At 41.3% G+C, this 27499-nt stretch overlaps 1 protein-coding gene across 2 annotated transcripts in view; it reads right to left on the bottom strand.

Annotated features, from left to right (window-relative positions):
- Nucleotides 1-27499, bottom strand: part of LOC117237616 (RNA pseudouridylate synthase domain-containing protein 2-like) — a 174690-nt gene that overhangs the window by 38135 nt on the left and 109056 nt on the right. For both annotated transcript variants that reach the window (XM_033501766.1, XM_033501765.1), the window contains 2 exons: nt 26821-26925; nt 17458-17545 (listed from right to left, as the gene is read on the bottom strand). In XM_033501766.1, coding sequence (XP_033357657.1) covers nt 17458-17545; nt 26821-26925 — 193 coding nt within the window. The remainder of the gene's footprint in view (nt 1-17457; nt 17546-26820; nt 26926-27499) is intronic.

Below are 27499 nucleotides of genomic sequence, written 5' to 3'. Positions count from 1 at the left end.
AAATGGAACGCAAGACGGCGACAGCGGTGGTTAAAGATCGGAAATGGAAGGTTTTTAGAGAAGGCAGGAAGGTCTCATAGAAATTCGTTGCCTTCTAGATGCTATCAAATGGGATACAGGGGCGAGAGGGAAACGAAATCGATGGATGAATCGAAGAAACAGCGGAAAAATCAAGGGAAAAGAAGCCTCCTCTGAATTCCAGACCAATCGTCCGCGGAATTGCAGCGATCTGCGCGACCAGGGATTACTCGTGGAAACCAATCGGCTCCTTTCAACCGATTGAATCGGTCGACAGAACCGGTTTTCTCGGTGAATTAAACGGAAATCCTAACCAAGAATTTGGCTGGCCGAAGGGAAAACCGGATGAGAACGATCGTAAATATCGCACGAGGACGAAGGAACCATTGGTAAGACAATTCGGTGTTAATTTGCTTTCTTCCTCAATTTCTTTCTCAAACAGAGAAAACGAAGGTCGAAATTGAAACCTGAAACTATCGGTCGTAATTATTATCTTCGCTATATGACGTTTTAATTATTACAGCTCCATATAAGCAAAATAGAGACAATCCAAGCTAAAATTCTTAGATCAATTGTAAACGTCCCATGGTACGTTAGAAACGAGGACATACGGAAAGACCTTGGAATACCAACGGTCAAGGAAGAGATTAGCAGATTCGCAAGAAGGTACAGAGAAAGAATAGCAACGCACCCGAACCGGCTGGCAGCGGTAACGATCAACACAAGCATAGAAAGAAGACTAAAAAGGAAACACCCAGCAGTTCTCATAAAGGATATATCCTAACAAACACGAAGGGTACCCCATTGCGGGTAGCCACTCACATGATAATCAAACGGCTAAAAATTCTACCAAATGTCCAAATTGGACAAATTGTGAATGTGAAATATTAAATTAAATAAAAAAAAATTATTACAGCTGCGTGACTCTCGTTAAGATCGACATCTCCAGACTAACGTAAATTCTCTTGTATTGATTTTATTAAAAAGGAATTGTAATTTATACTACAAATACTCACACGATACGAAAAACGATTGGCAGGTGTTTGATATACGTTTCAATTGTCTTTGCCAATTCTTGAGAGCTAGATGCCGAAAACAATACGACCGTTTGTAAATTTTTTTTCATTCTCGATGTATCCTAGATACCACCGAACGTTCGCACGGCACAATTTCCGCGTCGAACCGGAAGCCATGCTGGCGTTCGTGCAGAAACACGGCAAATCAAGGAAAGAATGCGGCAGCGTTGACAAAGAGCGACGAAAACGACCAGCAAGAAACCCATCCGTTTTCTGAAAAGCTCCTCGTCAAAGAAATTCCTGCTGCCTAAACTGGAGAACCAGAACGCTCTTCAAAAGTTCGTCGAAACTTTTTAAAACGAACAATACCTTTCGCGATCATACAGATATACCAGTCGCTGTGCTCTGTCCAAATAATACTTAAACACACCTCTGTTGCGGCACAAGACGACGATAGACCGTGTAAAATCTTCGAACCGAACTATTTATTCTACGAATGAATTGTTCCAAATCCAAATGGGAGGAACAAAGAAGCTGAATTCTGCTTCCTAAGAAGCGACTGTCCTTGAGCGTGTCATAAGCCTGGTTTACGCTTTAGCTCTCTTTCGAACGATATAACGTTATAAGCCTCGACCATCGTCTATGCGGTTCAGAATTTGATTCCTTTGACCAGAGAATCCAGAATAAAAGAGAAGAAAACCGCAAGAGACAAAAAGAGCGAAAGAAAGGAAAAGACAAGAGGATGGCTACGAAATCGAGCACGATTCGCGTGTTAAGAAGCACCCACACGGTCACCCTTGACGAAATAAAGAACCAGGTGGTGGTGAGCGACGAAGGAGAAAGAGGAAAGAGGAGAACAGGCTTTAGCGGGGCCAGAACACTCGAGCACGAGGGTGTGGATTACGCGGCGAGCGTGAAACGTGCCAAGAGGCGCGAAAACCGTCGTCACCGCTAGCGTGGTGAGAGAAGGGGATCCCGAAGCTTCTCCTCCTGGAGAGAGATCGTCGCTGACGATCACGACGGGGAACCTTCCGTCGCGGTAGTCGGAAACAGAAGGGAAAAGTGGGATAGAGAAGAGATCGTCGAGGAGACAATGCATCGTCCTCCATTGCGACGCGAGTTGAGCCTCCACTCTTCGAGGAAACTGGCGAAGTTTCCGAGCAGCTACGGAGGGAAACGCTTTTCGTCGTCCGACAGCCAATTCTCTATTTCTCTCTCACCTTCACCTTTCTCAAATAATAGAAGACTCAAGACCTATCCTACCATGCACGTTCGCGAAATTCATTACAGCGAACATGTGAGATACGTGCTACTTTTCGAGCTGTAATTACCGAAACCGTTACTAATCGACGCGATCCATGGGACAGACACGTACGTATACCGGTATGTCCTCGTTGTTCGATGGTTGGTAATATGTTGGGTAGCGGAAGATATATCTAGCGTTTGGGAGACCAATGTTTTACGGGCCTGCGGATATTTACTGGCCGATTGTGGAGCGTTTCTAGGCCTGGCCTGGCTTGCTGGCCGAATTGCTCTGTGGGGGTTTGGACGTTCCACGCTGCAGGGGAGTAAATGTTCCAGTGGTATCGAAGTTTGATGGATGTTTGCAGAGTTGGATTATTTTAAAACGGTGGGTATCTTCGTAAATGAAATATAAATAGAAAAATCTAAATGGTCCTGCTATCTATTTCGGTAATGGTTAAGTTTCTATCGGTGTCGTTGGACCATAGGTGGACCATAGGTGAACCATAGGGAATCTGAATTATCTAATTTTACAGCTACTGGTATCTGTTGAATGTGTCTATATATGCCATTCAGAGATAGTTACGCGAAGGTGGTATTCCAGTTGAAGACCTAAGATATCTCGATCTACTAAAAAACTTTCGCGCGCAAAGTAATTTTCCAACTTCGCAAAAACTTGGAAGAGGACTTCAACGACTATCGACTTTACCCAACTACGTTCTGACCTCCAATGTAATCGATTACAGTCCGAATAAACAGACTCCTACGTCGCTCAAGGACCTCATCTGGTCAACCAACGAGAACCATCTGCCGTTACTTTCCATGAAAATTCACCAATCGTCCAACAATTGCAGCGTATCCGCCGATTAAGCCATACAATTGTTCTTCGTCCTCTGATCTAACCATTCTCTTTTCTTCTTTCCCTCTGTTCTGCTCGTGGTTCATCGACAAGCCCTTTCTGAAAAATTCTTCTGGAAAATATCTTTTCCAATAACGAATTCCTTCGAATAGCTGTTACAAACGTCCAGAGTATTTTATCTCCTGTCTATGTCTTTCGAATCAGTTTTGTAAAGACGACGATAAATAACGATAAAACTATACTACATTCGACGAGTAAGACAAACGAAGCGAACGTTCCAGCTACGATTCAAAACTTCTTGGATAGACGAGATTCGGAACAATCGTCTCTCATCGCAATGCTAATGAAACTCTAAAATACTCTATAACACATACTGTTCGGGATTTGGAGTGGTCGCCTGGTAATTACCGCGACGCTTTATGTGAACCAGATGCGATCCGCGGGCAGGACGACCGTCAAGGATCTACGCTACCCTAGTGCGGACCCACCATAAACAGTGGGCCTATTGTACAGTCAAGGTACTTTAGGACCCCACGGAGAAACTTCTTTATTTTATGCTACATCTCAGGAAGACCGGACACGCGGGTTGCCCCAAGTGTAAGGTCACCCGCGAGCGAACCTTCGCGAAGGCAGCCAGCCCATCCTCGAACATACGTCTTTACCCAATGATCAGTTAGGAACAGACTTGAGACACACCCACCACGAACCTTCCTCTACGACAGCAACATCACCAAGAGTCACTCTTGCACCAGTATTCTAAGAGTCAACGTTAACAGTATTCAGTCAGTGACCATTATATTTAACAGGATAGCCAGTGAACTAAAGACAGTTGTATTCGGAGTATTAAGTGGAACCCAGTGAACTTAAAGACAGTTGTATTCAAAGTATTAAGTGGAACCCAGTGAACTAAAGACAGTTGTATTCGGAGTATTAAGTGGAACCCAGTGAACTTAAAGACAGTTGTATTCGGAATATCGAGTGTAATAAATAAGGTGAACTAAACCTCGCCCTGTACATTTATTATAATCCTCCACCTTGGACGCTAATAACGTTCAAGGCTCGCGATACCAACCGATCAGTTGTGCCTGACTGGTCGATAGTTAGCCGAGTGTCGCAACACATACAATATGTACATAAGAGTTTTCTACGGTAACAGTTCAAATACTCTTGTCAGCCACTATAAGTGCGTTCCACTTGCCAATTTTCTTTTACACGGGGTACTTTTCTTCGTACGTCCCATGGATAACGAAACGCAAATCCCTTGGCGATATTTCTGTCGAGTCACGAGAAATTCGATCGGTGGATGAGTCCTTTTTTTTTTTATCAGGGATCATCGATGTATAATTCAGAGCAGAATTGACGGGGGTAGTCGGGGTGGATCTCTCCGAAACAATGCGGCGTGCGTAGTCGAGTGTGCGATTGCACATCGTCAAGCGTATTTCATCGATCAGGCACGGCCAGTGAATTTGTATCGAACGGCGAGTTGTCGCGATGCAAATTTCATCGCCACTCGCCGTTGTATCTGCTGTTTTATAATCCCTTGTTGGGAATTTTGTAACGTTGTAAATCGTAATTTCGAGCCAATCAACGCGAATGCTCCGATACGTTCGATTGACGGAGGAGAAATTTCGAATGGCGCCTGCTAACTTCGTTACATTACTTATGCATTACCTATATGGTAAAATAAAAACAGAATAAGTGGTTAATCGAGATGGAGAAACATTTTTAAGCCTTTGACGATCGCAGTGATCGCGTTCGTTCATAATAAATTTAATGAGTGAAAAAGCTTGATAATTATTAGGAAATTATTAAAGCCTTTAAGCGTTTTTATCTCATTTTAAATCGTACATTGCAAAGAATTCGTATGTATATTCGTGAATATAATAATCTTACCAATTACGCATATAAATAAATTAAATTCTTCGTTCATATATATCTACGAAAGAGTTTTAAGTAGAACGACGGGAATTTTCGACTTGAAGCAAGCAAGCAAGCAAGTTTTATGTAAATTAACTTTAAATAAAAATAGAAATGAAAGACTGTTCGAGTGGAATAGGGGTAAATGTTTGGGTAGAGAAATATCAATAGATGGTATTGAACAGAGCGGAACGTGGATGCACTAAGCATGAATTTACCGAGCAGCGTGAAGCGTGCAAATTCACGGACGACCCATTGACCATCCAAATTGTTGATCGATAATGTCACACGGCAAGATGTACGCAATAAGGGACAACAAAGACTCGAGTATCTGGGACTGGAATGTACTCTCCTCTAAAGCGGCTATGCAATTAACACCCTTCCAGAGGGACATTGTTAACACGCCTATCTAGATAGTTTGGGGATGATAAATGCTGAAACGTCTGAAACATCATACGCTGAACAATTTCGATGTGCCCAGTGGAGATTTACGAGGGAATTCAACATGCTCCGAGATTCGGATAATATTAATAGATAAATTGCTATCGTAGAAATACGATTGTTTGATTAATTTTATTTTTAAAAAATTGTGGTTCAATGCGATACTTATTTTTATAAACACGATCGAAAAAGCGGAAACCAAATATAGACGTTCGTTTTATCTTCTAAATGCGATAAAGAATATTATAAAACGTCGGTATTCGTTTCACGAAGGAAGAAACGACGCTTTAAACTGTTAAACAGCAATTAATCAAAGCTGGAAAACGTGATAGACGATTACGTAATAACGAGCTCTGTTTACCGATCGATCATAAATCTTCGTGTAGATCGCAGTCGATGTAGCTAACGACACTCTTTCAAATTATACTTCCGGAAAGGCAGCCAGCGTTTCCTGGTACCAATCAGAAATATACGCTGTTCCGTGTATCGGTTATCAGCGATCTATTCGCGGTAGTGGCAAATCGAACCCAAGAGGTGTGCGTGAGACCGCCGCGATTTTTTCCATCCTGTTCATGCAAATGCCAGTCGCGCTTTACGACTTCTAACGAACCTCATTGCCACTGCCTTCAATTTTATTCCCGATCCATCCTATCGATACTTCTATTCCTTTCGCAAACGAGAAATAAAAAAGGAAAAGGAAGAAAAAAGAAGGAACTACAAGCGTCGCCATGATGAAGCAAAAAAAAAGAAAAAGAAGAAGTACAGTACGTTATTCGATTTTTTCTTATTTTGCGTGAAAATAAATTTTCTCTCGCGTATATAACTTCGCGACGAAAGAAAACGCAAAAGTTTACTCCAGGCTTTCCCGAGTTTCAAATATTCGCGCTGGTTTAACTCTTTGAGCGAGGCAATGTTTTTTTTATTAATTAACCAATTAATTAATTTAAGTCACTAGTAACGTATTAGAACTATCCAGTTTCTCGTATTGAAAATCGAAGTACACATTGCTGTATATTCGAGGCAAAACGTAACTGGCGATGCTATTCGATTGCACCGGCTAATGGAAAATTTTCCGACCCGGTTGCAAGAATGTATTAGGTGAGGTCACTTGGAAAATGTCGTGTTTGGAAATAATCGAACAATTAGGAAATTGCATTAGGTAATTATTTTTTAAACAACTACGTGTTTCCAGATAGATCTTGATCACACGTTGATAAAATCTATTCGATCGATTATTGGAAATAACGTATAAAGAATGTTGGCATTTCCATCTCTTAGAGGTACTCAAATCTTTTCGCACTCTAGAAGATTGGCATCTCGGAACCATTTGATTTAGAGAAAAATTCAAGCGAATGTCTGCGATCGTTTCTGAGGAAAGAATTTGTAACGTTTCACGCGTATAAAATTCTACAGAGGAAGTACTTGTAAATATTAGGTTGCCCGAAAAGTGTCTTTCTTTCGCAAACGTGTTTTTTACAACAGTGCAAGCTTCATACAAACGTGGAACCAAGTCTGTGAAATGTCGCGGTGTTTATCTCAAGAGAACAAGATGAATCGTACGTAATTCGACAAAATAATATAAAACAAAAAACATTGTGAGTCTATTATTTCCTCATAAAACGAAAGAAACTTTTCATCCAAGTTCCAACTATATTTTATATATAGTACATTCTAACGAAAATGACATTTTAAAACATCTTCAGGATTAAGGAGCAGAAGATACTCCGAGTGGAATGAAAGAATACCGAATGGTTGAGGGAAGTTTTCACGAGTCGATCCATTGAGCACCGATAATCAAACGATCGTCTAAATAATATGCGTCGCAAACAAGTTTGCAGGGATATTCGACTACGGTGGAATATTCAACCTCTCGACCAAACGAGAATAATCGTCCACGTCTGCGAAATTCATGGACCGACCGCGAGAGATATCGTTAAATATTTGTGTCGGTCGTTATCGAGACGCCGGCGAATGCACCTTCGCCTGACCCTCCAATCATGCCTCGTGGATATGGAAATTCGGTATTTTTCGTTTACCCGTTAACTCTCTCTCCCTCTCTCGTTCCTGTAACACGAACGATCGTAGTTTGCTTGGAGGGTGAGGCTGAAACGCAACGTCATTTGCATTTCGCGTAAATAACACGGACACGCCGTATGAAATCTCCATCCTTGCGGATGTTTCGAATTTTCAATTTGTTCTGATTTTTCCCTTCCTTGCATGTTTAATGAAAGGTTAATTGCAAAGTGGTTAAAAGATCGAGGATGTAAAACGCAGAATAAATGTTCGTTTCACCGATCTAAATTGTTTCTCTCGAGCGAAAACGATATTTACCAAATTACGATTTTTATATTTATCGAAGCAATGTTTTCGATTTTGAAGAAACTCGATGACGAAACTCTTCGCGAATAATCCAGCATGGATTTCAGAAATAATTCTTTTCCCTCGCTACCCTATGAAATGTCCACTCTGAAACGCATTTTTTCCTACGTTCACACCAACCCACTCGACTTCACTGTCTCTCGTACTGTATTATTCGTCTCTTATTTGTCAGCTTAACCCCTTAACCTACGATTTAAGTTCGAGAATTTTCGAAAACGTAACAAGCTATTATATATTGTATTATACAGGGTGGTTGGTAACTGGTGGTACAAGCGGAAAGGAGGTGATTCTACGCGAAAAAAGAAGTCGAAAATACAGAAGAAAAATTTTTCGTTCGAGGCTTTGTTTTCGAGAAAATCGACTTTGAATTTTCGCTCGGTACGCGTGCAGTACGTTATAACGGATCTCACTGTAGATCGTTGTCTCGATGGAAAAATTAAAAAAAAATTTTTTTATTCTATATTTTCGACTTCTTTTTTCACGTAGAATCACCCCCTTTCCGCTTGTACCACCAGTTACCAACCATCCTGTATATTATATTTGGCCCGATCATCGTACTACGGACTATGCCCGTAGTCGTAGGTTAAATATAGGATTATACAGCGGTGTAAGCGTTATCGCGCGAGAGAACACGGAGGAGAGAACGCGGAACAATCTTTATCGGATCGCCACCGCCGACCAGATGATATCTCCTAAACTGAACTTGGAGGGAACTCTTCGTGCATTCATGCGCCGTATCTAGTCGTGTAATGAGTTCGATCCTGTCGTAAAACTCACGAATAAACGAGCATTCGCGAAACCAAGCTGCGGGCAAAGTGAATTTAAGGGTATACAGGTTTCTTTCTTTTTCTGCCTTCAAGCGTCGCTAGATAGATCGCACTATTTTGCAACTTCATGCCTTTAGAGCAAAAGAGTTTTACGGGTTTACGCGTCTCTTACGAAATAATCTTGCAAAACAAAGACAATTGTTCGTAGGACGCTGTGTTAATTAATTTCAGTCAAATTTTAAACGTATTTCGCAAATATTCGCAAAAATTTATTTTCTAGATTATAATTTTAATTAATAGTTTTGGAAATTAGTATACGATTGTTAAAAGGTAAAGATATAATCGATAGGAAATATGGATAGTAGAAATATTTTGAAATAAACACGAGGAAATTGAATTATATTGATATTGATTTAGCAGAGTGGCTCTTAAGTAGAAAATCCCAGTATGCGATCAGACAGAATCACAGTGGTTTTCAGTAGAGAGTATCGATTATTCAACGGAATTTGTTCAACCAATATTCTCGCAGAAAATACAAGTAGCTCGTGAAAACCGTTATCATTTTCAAATCACAAACTTATACTATTCCCAACGAGCCACGTTTTACCATGCGCTGTATTTCCCCGGCCGAAATACCAAAGCCAAACGACTGGTCAAACACGATGGAATTTAAACATATACAGGCGGGTTTAGCTAGTCAAATTACGCGCATTTATCCGTCGTACATTCGAAATTTCGAAAAATAAAACTATTAAAAAAAATTAAAAACTCGAGAATAAAAGTAGGAGAATAATAAAGATGATAAAACAGCAGAATCACATTAGGAACACACGCATATATGTAAAATGAAAAATCATCGCAACAATGTTTCGTTATCTATCGTCAATTAGAGGACGCGAAACGATCAAATAAAATTATTTACAACGAGAAATATTTCAGAAATGGATCCAGTTCGCGTTTCGCTGACCGATCACGAAAGAAAATATGACAACGTAAAATGTTTTAAAAGTAAATATAAGAAGATGGAGGTGCAATCATCCAGCGTATTTCAACGTTGAATTATCAGTCGCGAGTCAGTGAGAATCAGCAGATACGTTGGCGAATCAGGCGAGCATCATTAATATTCTCACGCGTTATCGAGGAATCGCGAGGAAGAGTGGAGAGAACGCTTTCTCGCAACGTATCATTACTAGCACGCTAAATCGCGGCTCTGTATCTATCTACGGTGTCTTGTACACCCCCTACCACCCTCCGCAGCCCGTAATCTTATCTCACTGCGAATTATACACGGCAGACAGAAGCCTGGAATTTACTGGCGGACGTGGATAGATCGAGATTACAGGCGAACTCGCGTGCGTCTCGGCGATGATCCGCGTGACAGCGCGATGGGCCCACCCGGGGAATCCCGTTAATGAGACATTTTCTCAAGATCTAATGGAAGATCGAAATGGCGGCCAACGTAGATATCACGCGCTACGTCTTTCCACTGAAAATTTCAACGTTATCGTCAAAATGTTCTCGATACTCTTCGCTGCAATTTCTATCTGGCGAATATTTTTATTGTAATAGAACGGAAAGAGAAGAAAGAAAAATAGAAGCGAACACGCAAGAAAAAGGAACGAGTTTCGACACAGTAATTTTGCTTTGCAGCGCGACGAATCGAGTCACGTCAAAGGCAAGAAGTAGGAAATCGTCTGGCATGTAAAACCAGGCCGCAAAGTCGCGGATCGTCTCCGGTCGCCCGAGGAGAACTTGATTCGTCGAACGAAGAAGACGATAATGATCGTCGCGATAGTCAGAGTTCCCGGGAGTACAGTAACAACCGGAGAGAGAAAGAGATTAAGAAACGACGGGGGTGGTTGGAGAAATATTTTTCCTCGATTCGAAAGTCGTTTGAGACTCAAAGCCGACCAAGAAAAAAATATAGCCAACGGGGGAGCGAAGCAAACACGGAAGGGTTGAAAACGCGAATTCGCGAGTTTATTCCATTGGCTGTTTCGTAAATTACCTATCGATTTTAGGTTAATTTTTCCTTGGAAATCTTAGTTGAAAATTTCTTTCTTGTATCAGCGATGGAAAATAATTTTAGTGAATTTAAAATAACGAAATAAAAAATATGATGACCCGACAAGTATTTGATAGTTTTAGATTTATATTTAATAGCAACGACGATGAATATTTAACAAGAAGGTTACTGTACTGAAATTTTATGGTTGATAGTTTCCGCGTTAGAGACGAAAATCGATTTTGATAAGTTTAAAATTATAAGACAAGAAGTACGTTGACCGTATTCGTTAAGAGGATGGATGTTTCAAAATTTTGAAATATACGTCGTCTTTACAAAGTGTATTTTGGCTAGGGTTGTATGTACAATGAACCAAGCTTCGAGAGATACCCTGTATATCTACAACCAGGAGCTTCTTGTCACAGTTTTTACGATGTGTGACAGGCCCTCGCCTACCTGTCCTACTTTAATAACAAGAAAAGGTTGAAAGAAAGAGTTTCTCTACATCGTTGTACTCCAGTGACAGAGCCAGTAATAATGGCTAGGGGTTCTTCCCACAGAACAGGCGAAAAGATACTTTAAAGTCACGGTTTTCAGACACGACTGCGTACGGTAATATATCAAGTACATCGAGCGTGTTTGATCGGTACACCGATTACTTGCTTGATAAAACTAAAAACTTTGTAAAAAGCTTTGTCGACGAGTTCGACTTCCGAGAGTCTTCCTCGATACGATAATAGAAATAAGAAACATTTAAAAGCGAAAGAGAATACCATCCTTAGGGAGACACAACTTCTAACCACCGCGAAGATCTTATAAAACAATCCACGAAATAATTTATCTCGCGTCGGAAACGATCAACATCGCCGTAATACGTACTACATATAAATACCATAACCACGATGAAGGCGAATCTGTTCTCCAGCGGCTTTCCAACGCGAGAGAAAAAAAAAAGAAGAAAAAGAGAAACGAGGAGGGAAACGGGTCTTAAGACGGCGAGATCTTCGCGAGCCAATAAAACCGTTTTGTCTCGGCTTCTCAAGATTCTGGAAACAGCCTATGAGGCAAAAGAATAGCATTTCTGTAACCGGTATATACGAAGATAGAAGGACGAAAGAAGACCCGGAACATTCACAGAGACACGAAAATACAACGTTCTACAGCCACCTGCTAACTCGAAACCTTCTTCGATCTTCCGGAAATGAAGAAGACTTCGTCGAACGAAGAAGATTTTCTAAAAGGAGTGGAGAGGCCAAAAAGGCAGGATGGAAGGGAGGAAACAGAGTAGAGGGGAAGAGAAGGAGTTATAGAGGGTGGAGAGGAAGAGAAAGATAGCCGAAGTATACCGTGAGCCAAGGATTGCTCTAGCCAATAGCGTACTCTTGGCTCCTCCAACCGAGAGATAGGATCGGATCTAGATTTGAATCACGTAGAAGCTCCACCCCTCTATCTTCGTTGTATACACGGGTATCAGCGATGTCGGGCTGATCGTTTCGCTATGACCCCCGAGTGGCGCGAACGTTGCATCAACGTAGCTCGGGTAACGGTCCCTTAGATGTGATTCAGGTCCGAAGGTTCGGTACGACCCAGGGGTCGGATTTAATTGTCGCGAGAATCTTGCTTGGCGAACTCCGTGGTCTCGTAGTTTGTTTGCTTGGTTTGTCGGTGTTTTAGAAATGCAGAGACGAGTCTTTGTTCGTTCGTTTGTCGGGGTTTAACGATGAAAATTGAGACGGATTACCGGAGACGAGAAGGTTAATGGGGAAACGAATAAATTCGATGATCCGAGTGTATTTGGGATCGTTTCGAGGTTAAAGAGCTGCACTGAAATTTGATACGAGGATGGAAATTAAGATGGATTATTCGATATCGACGATTATTTGGAAAAAGAAGATGAATTCGATAAACTTCAGAGTTATTTTAGAATGGGAGACTCGTGTTTCTGTTTGATTTGGCTATCGACGAATCGAAACTCCGTAGCCAAGAGTATACGGAGCGCAACGAAAGCGTATACAGGGAAGACAGAGAGATGGAACGGAATACTCGTTGGGAATATTGGTTGGCCGTGTCACAAGTCTCCGGTAATGGAATGCGTTTCTCGCGTTAAGGGGACGTCCATCGAGAATCGGAGGAGAAGCACGCCGGTGGGCGTGTGTCTTTCGAGTGGCATTAATAGGTCTTTGTTTCGTTGGAGGAGGAACTGGAGGATGCTCCGGCAGCACGTCGTCAGCCGTGCGAGTCTATTATTCGAATGTGGAGCAGATATCGGTTGTCGATATGCCAGTAGGTCTAAATATTCGATCGATTCTCTCGTCTACCTTCTCTTCTCTTCGTTTCCCTTCGTCTTCGCGATCCTTCCCCCTCTTTCCTCTCTTTGCTCTAGTCAGCTCTCTGTGTTCTCTCAGACACTCGAATCCTTACGTGCCTTCGCGCACACCACCCTTTCCTTTTCACTCCGCCACGACTAACGCTGTTCCCGTTATCGTGAATTCGCCACTGAAACTCGCTATAACGAACCGAACAGGCAATCGATAGACATCGAACGCGACCAACGTGGTCTCGCCACCAACTTGCACCGATTTCCCGCGAAATTGCTCGCCAAATCGCGTTCTCAATGGCAGGAATAAGACTGAATACGTTCCACAGTTACTTCATGAAAATACGCAGAGTTCGAAGAAAATATATCTTTCACTATGCTTTTGTTTATATAAAAACAGCTTTACTTGTTTTGGTTTGTATTTAAAGCTTGCCCCTGAGATCCAACGTTGATACAGAAGTGGTATAACCTTGGTAAAATCAGCCAGAAGTCAAAGTACTTTTTCAATTGTGTCCATAAAGATACGAATTTATCGGAAATATCCGCGGACTATTATATCCGCAAACTCGACGGCGAAAAATCGATCAGTTTTGAAATCGAGATGTATTTATACGAAAAAAGGAAAAATTCGTTTGCTACTTTGCAATCTCTTTAATGGAAACATCGCGATGGAAACAAGTATTCTTCTAGAGACGATCGATATTGGAAAACGCAAAGATTTATCGGTCCTTTTTGAGTAAAAGACCGACAAGAAGTCTGAGAAAGTTTGTGGAACTTTGGTTCTAAGTGGTGGCACAACTTATCCTTCCAGAAGGTAGAAAGAAGATTAAAGGATTTCTCAGAAAGCAAGATAGTAGCAGGAATATTTAGCTACTCGAATCCATCTTTGATGTATTTTATAACTGAAATTTGGTTGCTTGGCATGAAACTTTAAAACTCTATTTCGTAACGTCCATTACTCGAAAACGTTCTAACGAAAAAGAATCGTGGTCGGTCCAATTACTAAAGATATCCTGTATAATAGCGTAAGAACTCGTTAAACGCAAGAAAGTCTCCTTCGGAAGGTTAATACCGTTTTAATGAATAAAATATCGCAAGCTCTTCCAATATTATCTACGTTCTCCGTTACTTCTCTGATACATTGGACGTAAGATATACGGCTGTTTCAAGAGAAACAGGCAATTTAGATTTCCCGAAGAAATCGTCGAAGAAACCACGATATGCCTTAAACGGCTTCGTAAGAACATCCTTGCAACTCTATTATCGTACATATGTATATTCGGCGGTTCTATCTCTGAAAAGAGATCGTTATTAACAAGAATCTTCGTCTTCGCCTCGTTTATCTTCTTCGGAGGATACGAATATCGAGAGAGTCCCAGGAATCGTATTTTCTGTCGAGATTGAGGTTGACTGATCGAAGGACGACTGGATGAATTTGTAATAAAAAGGTATAATGTATAAGTTTATGCTGATTCAGATCCTTACTCTCTTAGCGTTACTAGACAATGGAACGATAGGAAGCACGTTCATATATTTATAGCAAAAGGACATTACCAAAAAAGTTAATCTTATAGCTTCGGCTAGAGGCTACAAGAAACATAAATAGAAATCCGCTTATTAGTTCCAAAACATAATGTATATTCAAGGATACAATAATATGCTCCGCTCCTTATTTAGAATATTTCTGCGTAATAGCAGTCTCCAGATTATATATATAAATAAATAAAGACGTAGAGTTTCTCTTAAAGTAGTTACTTCAACATTTTCGACATTCCTTTCGCTCCTTCTCACAACGTTCTTCGTTATCGACGAGTAAACGTTATTTCCACTAATGAGCATAGCCATAGCTGCCTATCAGTGTTCGTCTATCAAACGATTCCCGTGGAACGTCGATAATGCGGCACGTTGGCTGGAAACACAGAGGCAGCCATCGCCGCGAGCAACTACTTTAATTACCGAACGTATTGACACTCGATAAATCGACTTCGTCGACTCGTTCCAGCGATTCCGGCTGCAGATTCGTTTACAGTCCACGATCCATACCTATACACCTATTTCTGCTTAATAAACTCTCGATAAACGGCCTCGTGCGGTGAAATCGATTGATTAGTCGCGTGTCTAACCGAGACAGTAGCTGTAACCGGCTTTTTAATTAACGTTCGTCAGTATCGTTGAAAGAACGTCGTCGGTTTCTTGCAAAGAGTTTATTGTTGCTGCCACTCGATAAGGGAAGTACACTTTCGTTTAATTGTAAAGTTCACCGACTAACGAAAGAGGAAACCTTTGTTTACCCTATGGCCATTGTTGCCCGGTTAAATGGCCACGAATTGTCGCGATCATCTTTTACAATTGCTCGCTCGGAGCAATGCCTGACATTATTTACGATCCACATTCACGATAATCAAATTACTAACGAGTTACTGAACTTTAAATTTCCAGCGAATCGTCGAATTTTATAGACACGTTGTAAAAGTGCGAGGCAACGTTCAACAAACTCCCGAACGTTTTAAGAACGAATAACGACGTTACGAATAGCGTTTTTATATATGAATTTTGTAAAATACTCCGCTATGTCTCACTCGCTCTACCCGTTTCTCACTCTCTGTCTCTCAACATATTTACGACAAAACGAGTCAACGTAGGATAACAGCGGTTAGTTCGTACAAGGTCCTCTCTCTCTCTCTCTCTCTCCGGCTAATTAGTCCCGCTTGGTTCTCAGACGGTGGCTATTTAAACGGACAATACGATAAACCGTGGAAAGGAATAAATTACAAGCTCTAATAGCTGCCAGAGTGTCAGAGATTTCAGCTGCTCATGGGACACCTAATCCTGCTACCATCCTAAAAGTCATCCATACTTTCGACTACAGCCTCGAGTATCGGTTTCGCTAGAACTCCTCGTCTCTTCGTTCTTCGCGATATCGCAAAGCGAAAGGGGGTAACTTTCCGATCCTCCTGGCGAACGCCGCGTGCAAAGCTCTTTGAATTAATTCGCGTTTCCCGCTAACGACCAACGAAGAATCGCTCGAATAAACAAAACTATCAAAGATTCCTCGATAATCTGGCGTTTTAACGACGCTGTCACAACGATAGAAAATACGAAACCTGCTAAATACGATGTTATTTCCATCCCTTTTTATCTTTCATCGGAAAAGAAAGGATTGGAAAAGCGACGAAAAAGAGGGAACGATACGCGTTAATCGCTTCATCTGCATTCCCGACGACCTTACAACGGTAACTGCAGCCTTTACCGACTCTCTCTCTGTTCGCCAGGTAATCGCGGATAATCCCGCGAATGGCTATGATTCGAACAATGATCCCGACTGCTGCCTCTCGTTTCCCGGCACCAGCGGGTTGGTCGACGTGGTTCGCAATGCCAACGAAATCGAATAGCACGAAGGGGAAGAGGGTCGAGGGGGAAAGCTCTTTCGGTGTTTTCGTTTTCATCGACCCTGCCCGGGATCGAGCTATCTCATGCCTGCAAGCTTCGCGACGTTACACGTCGTGGCGCTACGCGTGGAATGGTATATCCAACACGGCATACTGTCATTTTTAAATATCTGACAAACGAATATCTGTCAAATGGCTATAGGCTATCTCGCTCGCTCACGCACTGTGCGTCAATCGTCTTCGCTGACGATCGATTCGATATCTCGTTGCAATTGTTTAAAAGAATTTGTCTCTTCTGACCACTTGTTGGATCAAACGACGAATTATCGAGGAAATACCCTTGTATTGATCCAACAAACTGCACCAATCCCCAGATACACGTCATACAGCCAATCGATTGTATATTCTCACGATCCGTTGTACGATCGAAACGCGCGTTTACCGATAAAATACAGTTACCGATTCACACGCATCGTCTAATTGTCAATCTATGTCTAATTGACCGCCAGCGATGCTGTTGATCGACGATCGACCGTCATAAATCCGTGCGTTAACTGTTAATTGCTGATACATGTAACGTCTAATGGCTCCCCGAAGGGACACACTCACACGCCACGCAGTTTTCACGAAGCAATTTATCGGATAATATCGGTTCGCTCGTGAATTAACCGAAATACGATATTCTCCAAAATAATTTAATTTTTGCTTTAGTTAACCCTTAGTTAACATTCGATACACCGAGCAAGTTTTTTATTACTGCAAACGGATATTCCAAAACATAATTATTCTTTTAATCTGCAACGACCGCAGTCGTCTTTTTGGAAACATCATAGCTACGCTAAAAAAACTTGCAACTACTTTTCCAATTGCACCTCCGTCCGTGTCATCTACCGATTTCCAAAATTAATGCCGCAAATATCGACGATAATTAGTATCCTTCGCCTCGATCAAATTTTCTAAAAAAAAAATTCCGAACCAGGTTCGTTTCAAAAGATAGGCTTTTCAGAATTCTTATTTGAAATTCCCGTGGAATACGTAGTACGTAATTCGAAACTTGTTAACGATAGTGTATACCGGGGTTAAAGATAAAACGGAGGGCATACTGACCGTTCTCCACGTAATAACTGGTTTCATTGTACCGTTCGTCTGTGAATCCTGGCCTCTTCGCTTTCAAAGCTTTCGTTTCCAATTTCGCCTGCAAGAAAGAACGTAGATAAGTGAACCGTATACCTCGTGATCGGTGCCTGACACATGGCCACCGGAAACTCGAGCCAGAGAAAATGAACGAGGATCGAAGGGGCAGAGGATCGTTCGAGCTCCCACCCAGGGAGCGTTCCATCTTTTAGCAATGGTTAATTTTCGGGGCGGACTTTGGGCAAAGGTGATCGTGGCGTTCGTTTCTGGAAAGAAGTCTTCGAGGTGATCGGTTTCAAGGTGTCGGAATAACGAATAATTTGAAGGAAATTGGATTGGATAATTTGACGTTTTAAGTATAATATCGCTGAAAGATATTCACACGCTTGCTCCCTTTTTTCACAATATTTAATTACAATCGAGAAGATTAAGAAAAGTAGCAAGAGCATAATACCATAAAATTTATCCATCGAAAGAAACTTCTTAAACTATTTCCGACCTAAATACATTCTTTTCGAATTGTAAAAATTTCCCGATATCGATAAAAATCTACTGAATCGAGTTTTGTGCTAAAAAAAGAAGATTTTTCTTTAAGCCGAACGAAAGCACAATTAGATGGGGTAGCTTGAAAAGTCCGTGGCGGAGTTCATAACGTATTCGTTGTCATAAATTCTTCTATCTGGAACAAAATGAGAAGAAGAAGAAGAAGATCCGTAGAAAATGAACAAGAATTTGGAAATTGTGAACGAAAGGGCGAAAATATTGGAGCGTCCATCGAAGATAAGACAGTGTAATAATTTGCAGCGGGATTTATCAACCGCAGTTAGTCGTTCAGTAGATAGTGGCCGATGTGGTCAGACATCGAGTCCGCGTTCTAGCGGCTTTTGGTACTTAACGCGGTAAATAGAATACAACAGATAGAAACGATATAAGAATATCGTAATATGATAAAATTTAACTTTAAAAGTTAAAATACGCGACAATAAAATTAGCATTTGAAAATTTCAAACATCAGTTTTGTCGTTTAAGAAGCTTCTTTTTATCCTCAGCTCGTTTAATTTTCATGCTATGGATTAGGTAGAGAAGGATTTTGCAAAATTCTAGTAATAATATTTAAAACCCGTGGGCGCGTTAACAGATATAATTTTAAAACAAATAATTTAAATTTGATAACCTTCTTCGACTATTTTCACAAGAACATGACATACATGTAGATAATATTACGTACTTGTGATAATTATTTTGACATTAATTCGTACATTTGAATAACTTTCGACGAACGTTGTTCATGCATTATTAATACAAATCGTCCAAAGTGTTTACATAATTGTGAGCGGTAGTGTATGTATATTAATCATACAGTATCAATGCTAATTATCGCGTAAAATTGAGGATAAAATTGCAAACCGAAGGAAACGAGGTTAAATATCGGTAGCAAACGTACGGAAGAATTTATTACGTTTAAAAGGTATGAAAACAGGACACAATGGAAAACTAAAAATGCGATACGACGTAATGTAATACAATTTGAACTCGAAATGCCAAACAATCGAGCGCTATAAACGAGCGAAATTTCGCTAAAACGAAACATCTCCTCTGTCTCTACCGCGGAAAAATCAAAAAAAAAAAAAAAAGAGAAAAAATCGAAAAACACGGGAAAAAACAAACGAAGACAAACACGGAGGATCGTGACGCGTCGCGACCATTTCCGGCTCGAAGCTGCGGTCTGACAAACCCGAGCAGAACGGAACAATCTTCCCTTTGTTTCGCGTGAACCAAGCAAAGCGGCGTTGTGTTCCAGCGCGCGGCCAGCCTTCAATTATAGCAGCCGAGTTGCGCCGCTCGGTCGGCCGAAATAAATTTACCCGTGGCCGACATTAATTCTCTCTTCGATCCCGTGCCAATAATTCTTTCATCCTCGTTGTCCCGCGGCGAAATGCTTCTATTCGTGACGGAAGCACACGATCCAACGTGACCATACTTGTTTTTTTTTTTTTTTTTTGTTTGTTTCTTTTAAGATTGCGCGAATGACAAAGCTTGGAGTTTAGAGGAATGGCGCGCTTCTAGCAACTTTTATCAAAGTTTATAAATAATTATAGGCTTAAGCACATTTTCTGCGTTATTTCTGTAACATTTTCAAGAAACCGCTGATCGTGCCTGGATACGTTGATCGGAATTGTTTTCGTAAAGTTGTTCACATCGATATAAAATCCATGTCACGTAAGAATAGATGTAATAACTGAATTTGTGAAAAATTCCCTCTTTCCTTTTTCCAAATTCCTTCCACGTTAGAATCACTGGAGAAATATACGTGCTGCCGTGTATTTTTTTTTTCCAGGTACGATTACGCCATTTATAGGTGGAACCATTTATACCAGCGGCGAGGTCTTTTCACAAGATTCGTATCGCCGCTGTAAGACCAAAAAAAATAAAAGAAAAAGGAAAAAGACAGGAAGAAAAACAGGAAAAGGGAGAAAAATGGACTCGAGAAGAATTGTAAGAGGTATTTTTGAAATTTACCATTCAGCCGGGTCGGTGAATTTCGCGGAATCCATTAAACGTCCAGACGAATTAATTAAAAATTTTCCCAGGACGAATTTACTTTGGGATCGTAATCCGCTTAACTGGCGCAGCTTCATTTAATAAGCATAATTAATTAACGTTTAATCGATTTCAATCTAGTTCGTGCCTCATACTTCTGACTTTCTATTAAAAAAAAAAAAAAAAAGATAGAATACAGTCCTGGCATATTTTATCAAATTTTCCAGCGTCTCGTTATCCGATACATTGAAATTATCGATATCGAAGCAAACTTCGCTTTACATCTAAAAACATTAGTCGATTAAAAAAGCAATTTCTGCCCCATCATATACTATAAAAAACAAAGTAATAGCGCGCGTTTTATCGACGAATAAAATTGCACTTAATCTAAACGCGTCCCTCCTAGGTTGCGCTCCTAAATATCCGTTCTATTAAAATCGTTGATCACGTCGACAGCCATTACAAGGCCCGTGAAAATCATGGCTTGGCTCGTATTAATATCTGTTAATCAGCGCGATAATTAAAGGCTCGGAACGACGTCCGGATGCGCGATTTTCGCACACCCGGAACAAACGGCGCATTACGTTAATGGATCCTAATATTCGAGAGCCTGTGTGCTCTCGACAACGAACATCTCGCTTATACGTGTTTTAATTAAGACAATAATTAGTCGAAACATCGACCCATGTAAATCCGATTGGTCGGTCGCGTAACACGAAATCGCGACGTGCAAACAATTCTGTTCGAGGACCGATCGATACTATTACGTCGAGTAATAGAAACAACGTAATCGAAAAGCTCTTGCATATTCCACCAATAATATCCATTGATTTCCATTGTTCGTACGTATATCATTAACATTTTCGTTATCGATCACCGCCGCGTACTTTAACTGTGAAACGACTTGTTGTTCGATCAAACGACAAAAGCATCCTATCAAATTCGCAAACGTTCGAAAAATATTAAGATTCAAAATCGTCCAAAAATTAGTCTTAAACTTCGTACGCGGATAATCTCGGTCTCGTTGTCTCTAGTCATTTAGAATTCCATTAACAGGCGACGCAACTGTATGGTAATTCTTGATACGCTTGGAACATTGCGCAGTATGTATATCCATGCTCCGGGTTGAAACGAATTCGGCAAAGTTCTCGTCGCGGATAAACCTTAATCGAATGCCAGGTAGAGCTCGATGTCGATCCGATTTTTCCAAATTCTAGCCGTGTTCCAGTGTCCAGGCAACGATGATCAAACGGCACAGCTCGGCCACTTGGTCAGCGACAAATTTAATTTAACGAGCTCGTGCGACCGTGAATTAACGTTGCTCGTTCTATTTCACAGGGCACTCGTCCTGTCGTGTTAGAATCGGCCCGCCGATGGTAACGTTTAAATCGCAATTAAATTTACATTAGCGGCCGGGCAGGGGTGCGAAGTTAATCAGGGCTCTGCATAATCACAGGAAACAGCGTCGGTAGATTCGATATTGACCATGCCGATGAAACGTTCGGATCAGGTCCGTTGAACAGGGCTACGATAAACGATGCTTTAATTCTTAGCTCGTTTAATATACCTGTTTGTTCTTTCAGTCAGGTCGTTCCTTGACTAGAAACTTCTGTAATTGGAAAATTAATCGCGGAATAACCATGGGACAATTAATAAAAACGTACCAACGTCGATGCAAGTAAATTATGTAATCTATTCTTGGCAGAAAGAAAATGACGTATAAAGGGAATGGGGAATTCCTACCTAAAGAAGTTATTACGTTCAATGGCACAAAATTCTCAGTACCGTATTCTGAAATATCCTGAAAAACTTGAACCAACGTAAGAAATCCTCGACTCTCTACTAGCAACGAATACTCTCTCCTTCTCTCTCGACTTTGTTAATATTTCCCTTCGTGCGCGAGCTCTCGCCTAGCAAAAGAAACAAAAGGGAACCAGAGAGAAAGAGAGAAGGTAAAAAAAAAAAGAACAGGAAAGAGAAAACAGCACGTTCGATCGCGGAATAAAGCGTTCCGTGTTCCAAACGCGATACGATGTTAGAAGACTCGACTTGTAGAAGTTGCGGGACCGGCAAATAAAAGGAAAGAAGCGGAGGTGGTAGAAAAAGGAGAGCAAGAAACCACCCTAGGCTTCGTTGCCGTTCCACACGGCCGACTTATGTTTCCATCTGCACGAATTTTCGCGCCACTCGGCCCCGTGTTCTGGACTTTCGGCTGTATCGACCGGCCCTCGAGCCACCCCTCGACCATCTCCCTGCCACCACCAGTCACGCTTTCTGTCTGCAAGTCAATGTCTCCTTTCCACATCGACCACGCCGTACTCGTTGCCTCGGGCCTTCTCTACTTCCACCCTTGTGAATTCCGAGGCCGCCCCATTCGCCATTTAGGCTTTGCCCACCTTCGACTTTTCCTTCCTGCTTCGTCTTATCGTAAGATCCTTTTTTTCTTTTCCTCCCTCTTAGGTAGACGAGACAGATAATGCGAGTGGAGAATCTTAGCATCGAGGGATCGAGTTAAAGCTGTCCTTTTTCTTTGTTTCTTCTCTTTTTTTTTCTCCGAAGCGTTAGAACGAGGATCGAATGTGTAAGGCACGTGGAAACGACATAGCCCGGTCGTAAATCGAAATTTCGATTTAGATACGGTCGATTTTTATCGCAACGTTCTTCAAAATCGTGTTATTTCCACTTACTCGTGATCTAAATCGAACGTAGATCAAATCGTTGTTTCAACCTGTTTTCCAAAGATTGACAATCGTTCGGAAGAACGTCGCGAAAAGTTGCAACTCGTAATAAAATCGCCAGATCGTAATGAAATTTTTGTCTACGATTCTTTTCATCGAAGCTTTTCCTTCTAATTTTGCGAAAAAGCTTTCTGTAAACGACGTTTCACGGATCGCAAAAATCGATGAGAAGAGATTATGTAAAAGGTAAGTATCAAACAGCCTAAGAGGATATCAAAGTGACTGTAAGCTTACCAGTTCTCGAGGAATTACTCTTTTCTTTCTCTTTGGCAGCAACTCTCCCCCTTAAAGGTCTCTCTCAAAGGTTTCTTTGGTGGCACCGAAATCTTGCCCGACATCCTGCCATTTAGGCGTGTCCTCGAACCTCCTTTCTTCCGAACTTCCTTTCAACCGTGAAAGGACAAAGTTCCTCTCCCTAACAAGCTCAAATACCACGCGCGTACCAGTTTATAAACCGCTGCGTTAAAAGGATCTTCCCACTGTCCTATAATTCACTTTGCCGTGTTTCTCGCGATTACGTCGATCGGCGTACGAAGCGGACAATTTTTGAATTACCTACTTGTTCGATGGAGAAACTCGATCTTTGGATGCTTCTCGATCAAACTGACAAGTTTTTCGGTTTTCAAGCACTCGAACGTTCGAATTATCAGATTATCAAATTTGTGAACTTTCAAATTGTTTAATCCTCGAAGTTCCAAACTTTCGGAGCCTGAAATACCTAAGGAGTAAAATCTTTCTTTTTAGTCCAATCCAAATCTTTCTTTTTAGCAAACTCGCAACTACGTTAGATCGTTACCCTAAACGAGTAAAATATTAAGAACGTTACATCCATCGTGCTCTTTTATTCAAAATCGGCGCCGAAACAGCTTATCGTCATTAAGGCGTCAAGTTAAGTAGAACAAGAGCGTGTAACCAGGCCGCGATCCGATATCTCGCTCGTGTTTTATTTAACGTAGCCCGATTTTCATCCTTTCTCGACGGATTACCGTATTTTTCTGCCGACGACGTCTGGATAGCGGCGACGTAGCACAGCAACAGGCGGCAACAAGCTGCACCAGAGTTTCTCCACGGCCGTATACGTGCCGCATTTTTGGCGTGTTAACGGGAGCGAGCGTCCTTCGATTCCGCAAACTTCGCCTCTAACTTCTTCTTTTATTCCTTTTTCGATAGGAAGAAAACTCTGCTGTACTTTCTCTTATATCCTTGTTTTCGAGGGAGAAAAATCGTTTCTTTAAAAATTTGCTGGGCATATTGGAAGAACATAAAGCGACAGAACAAACCATACAGAGAGTTTGAAAGGAAACTTGAAATATCTATCGGAGAATTCGAAACAAGCTGTAAAAGAAAGTTCTTAATTCTTCCTCCCCGCTTATATTTTCTCCTATCAACGATTGAATTTTTCGAATCGCATGATCTCGATTATCCATCTCCAGAATCGCGATACTATAAACATATCATCTCGTTTTATGCTCAAACCATGAATACGCAAATTTCCGCTTCTTTAGCGAAGAAATGGGCCGAATGTCCTTTCGTTTAAAAGGATTCGTCATCCGCATACTGAATAGTTTTCGACCAGCAGTCTTAAGTAATTTTCTATTTTTTCCATACATTTCTTTGAATCTCTCCTAACACGTAACGATAAAAACTATCGGATGATATTCTGGAAACTTGGAAGAGTATTAGGCAATTTTGGGGAGATATTTTAAAATACAAAAACCTAGAAAAAACCGCATGGACTTGAACGATCCGGTACGTAAACGATATCTAACTAATCTAGAGTTCCATATGGCGAGTTAATTGGAAATTTCTATGATTTATCGAATCACAGATGCGTCGTATCGGCATAAAAATGAGTAATATAGTACGGTATACAAAGATCACGAAGATCAATCGACGACTTACGTTAAGCAAACAAACGGAGTAATTTTTCTCAGAGCAGGAACTCCATATATCCTTTGATCACGGTGTTTTACTAATTTTGACGTAATTGCTCCAAGGGAAATAGTGGGCGCGGAGTGGATAATTTACCGTCGGTTGTTTGTTTTACTTCTTTTTTCTTTTTTTTTTTTCAATGTCGGAGGAAGTTTGCTACGGCGCCGGTTCACAAGATCCACTCGAAATTAATTGCTCAAGGTAGCGCTTAGAGTCTTAACCGAGACCACTCCGTCTGCCTGGGAACACTTTGTTAATCCGCCATTAATCTACGTAGAACGCGTACGCCGAAACTCCAAATAAATTCACGTGGCTCCTGTCCAACTCCATTCTATCGTTCTCCCCTGTTTGTCTCGCGCAATACATTTGTGACTCGAGCGATTTAAATCAACTAACTTCCCCCAAGAAAATTTATGTATTATTTTTCCTTGTTTCTTCTTCTTTGTAGGTACGAGCAACAAGAAAAAGGATGGAAGACTTTGCGAGCTTATGTAATTAAATAACGTTACACGGTACCGTATTTATTTCTTCGTTTAGATTTCTAGCAGTACCTTGCATTAGTAAGAGCAGAGTATCTGAAGATTTTTCCAACTACGTATATAGCGATTGCACGTTTCTTACTCTTTTCGGTACTATAAGCTTACAAACTGTAGATTCTTTTTCTACAATGCTCTGTATATTTCTCATCGGTGGAGTAACTTTTTCGTTGCAGAGAGTTTAAGTTTGTGGAAAGTTAAACACGCGCAGTAACCGAGGGCTCCTCTCCAAGTTAAATACCTGAACCTACGTATATCCTCGAAAACTGTTCTGTTTGAGCACCCTTGGTGCTCAGTCAGCGTCAGCGGCACTCGTCAGAAATTCACCACGTCGATTTAGCATTAGAACTTCATTGTACTTGCCTCGAGAAACCGTGATTCGAAATACGTCTTTCGATACGACCGACGTGCACAGAATCGTACAAACATCTTGCCGATTCTAACTTAATTCTCGTTTCGACCCTTTCACCATTGACAGTATCTCTAAAAGAATGCAATTTCTTATTGCGGATATACAGGGTGGTTGGTAACTGGCGGTACAAACGGAAAGGGGGTGATTCTAGGCGAAAAAAGAAGTCGAAAATATAGAATAACAATTTTTCGTTTGAAGCTTTGTTTTCGAGAAAATCGATTTTGAATTTTCGCTCGGTACGCGTGCGGTACGTTATAACGGATCTCACTGTAGATCGTTGTCTCGATGGAAAAATTAAAAAAAAAAAAAAGATATTGTTATTCTACATTTTCGACTTCTTTTTTCGCGTAGAATCATCCCCTTTCCGCTTGTACCACCAGTTACCAACCACCCTGTATATCCTGTTTTCAGATCGAAATATATCATAGTCCATAGTATCGTATCGTTAGAAAGGAAAATCCTTTCCAAGAGAGTTAACTTCCACGCTCACCGTTAAAACGTTACATAAATACGGAAAGATTCGGGGGAGGATAATTAAAGATAGTAAGAAAGAAGAGAGAAGGAAGAAGTATATCCACCGAAAGAAGCAAAAAAAAAAGTAGTACAAACTGGAGTGACTTGGTCTGATCGGGGCGAATCTCCCTGAACGAGGTTCCTGGATGATGGAACGATGGTACAACGTGGAATTTCAAAAGCGGCAAGGTTCACGGCCGTTTATTTCGTTAATGACGACTGGCCGTTGTGGATTAATGAGGACGTGGCCCGTCACGGCGCCAGGATGCTCTCTCTCCGCTCGTCGATATTCCACGAGAAACGACCGAGATGCCCTGGCGAGCGGATGAAATATAGCGCTCGGTTTCGCGTCTACCGAAATTTCGACGGCTAAGGAGCTGGCATCATCCGTGCTCCGATGTTTGAAAATAGACAGAGCACGAGCTGCCTCGTACATTAACGTCTCTGTGTTTCACCGTTTCCTTTTCTTTTCCTTGTAGTACTACTAGTTACGTAATTCTCGGAACAAAATTGTCAGAGCAAAGGCGAAAAACGAAGATTTGGAAGTTTCACCAAGTCGTTACCTTTTTTGCTTGCAAAGTGTATGATCGAGTCGGTGAATCTCTTTCTGTTCTTTTCTTTCGTTCGTTTTTTAAACAGTTGATAGGGCTGTCAAGTGGCTTACCTTTTTCAAGTCCTTGCTGGCGTCGGCTTCCTCCGCCTTCCGCTTCTCAGAGATCTTCGGAGTCGGGACGGCGATCGTCGCTTCCCGCAGAGGCTTCAAGTCGACCTGAAATAGACAAGCAAATGTTCTTGGTTAATTAAAGCGAGATCTTTTTCACTGATTTGAAACGACATAAAGAATGTTGAAGCACTTAAGGTGATATATATATATCGTTGTTCCATGGATTTAAAATATCGTTGGTTTAACAACGAGCGTTGAAAATAAAAAAGGATCGCAGAAGACAATTAATTAACGAGAACAGAATATCTCGTAGAAAGATGACACAAGGATCGTAAGAAGCGTGACCATTTTTTCACGCAGTACATGTATAAAAATGAAATATTTGACAAGATTGTCGGCCGGCAAGCGTCCGATTCGTCAAAGAGGACAGTAGGAAGGTTAAACAGGACCCGTGACAAGAACAAGGCTGTAATCGCGTTAGAACGAAGCCACGGGTGTGTCATCAACCAACATGTCGACTACATTTTCACCGAATCGGCCATTAGGCTCCGGTCGAATTACCAACCGCTAAACCGACTCTCGTCTCTCTATTTGGCCGCGTCGTTAACGAGAAATTAGCGTGTGCGGCAGCACGCCTGAAGTTGGGACGAGTTAAAGCGATTAGCATAAATCGATGCGT

The sequence above is a fragment of the Bombus vosnesenskii genome, unplaced genomic scaffold, assembly GCF_011952255.1.
Source record: "Bombus vosnesenskii isolate JDL3184/JDL3185 unplaced genomic scaffold, Bvos_JDL3184-5_v1.1 scf7180000013383, whole genome shotgun sequence".
NCBI classification, from domain to species: domain Eukaryota; kingdom Metazoa; phylum Arthropoda; class Insecta; order Hymenoptera; family Apidae; genus Bombus; species Bombus vosnesenskii.
This window is presented reverse-complemented; position numbering and strand designations above follow the sequence as displayed.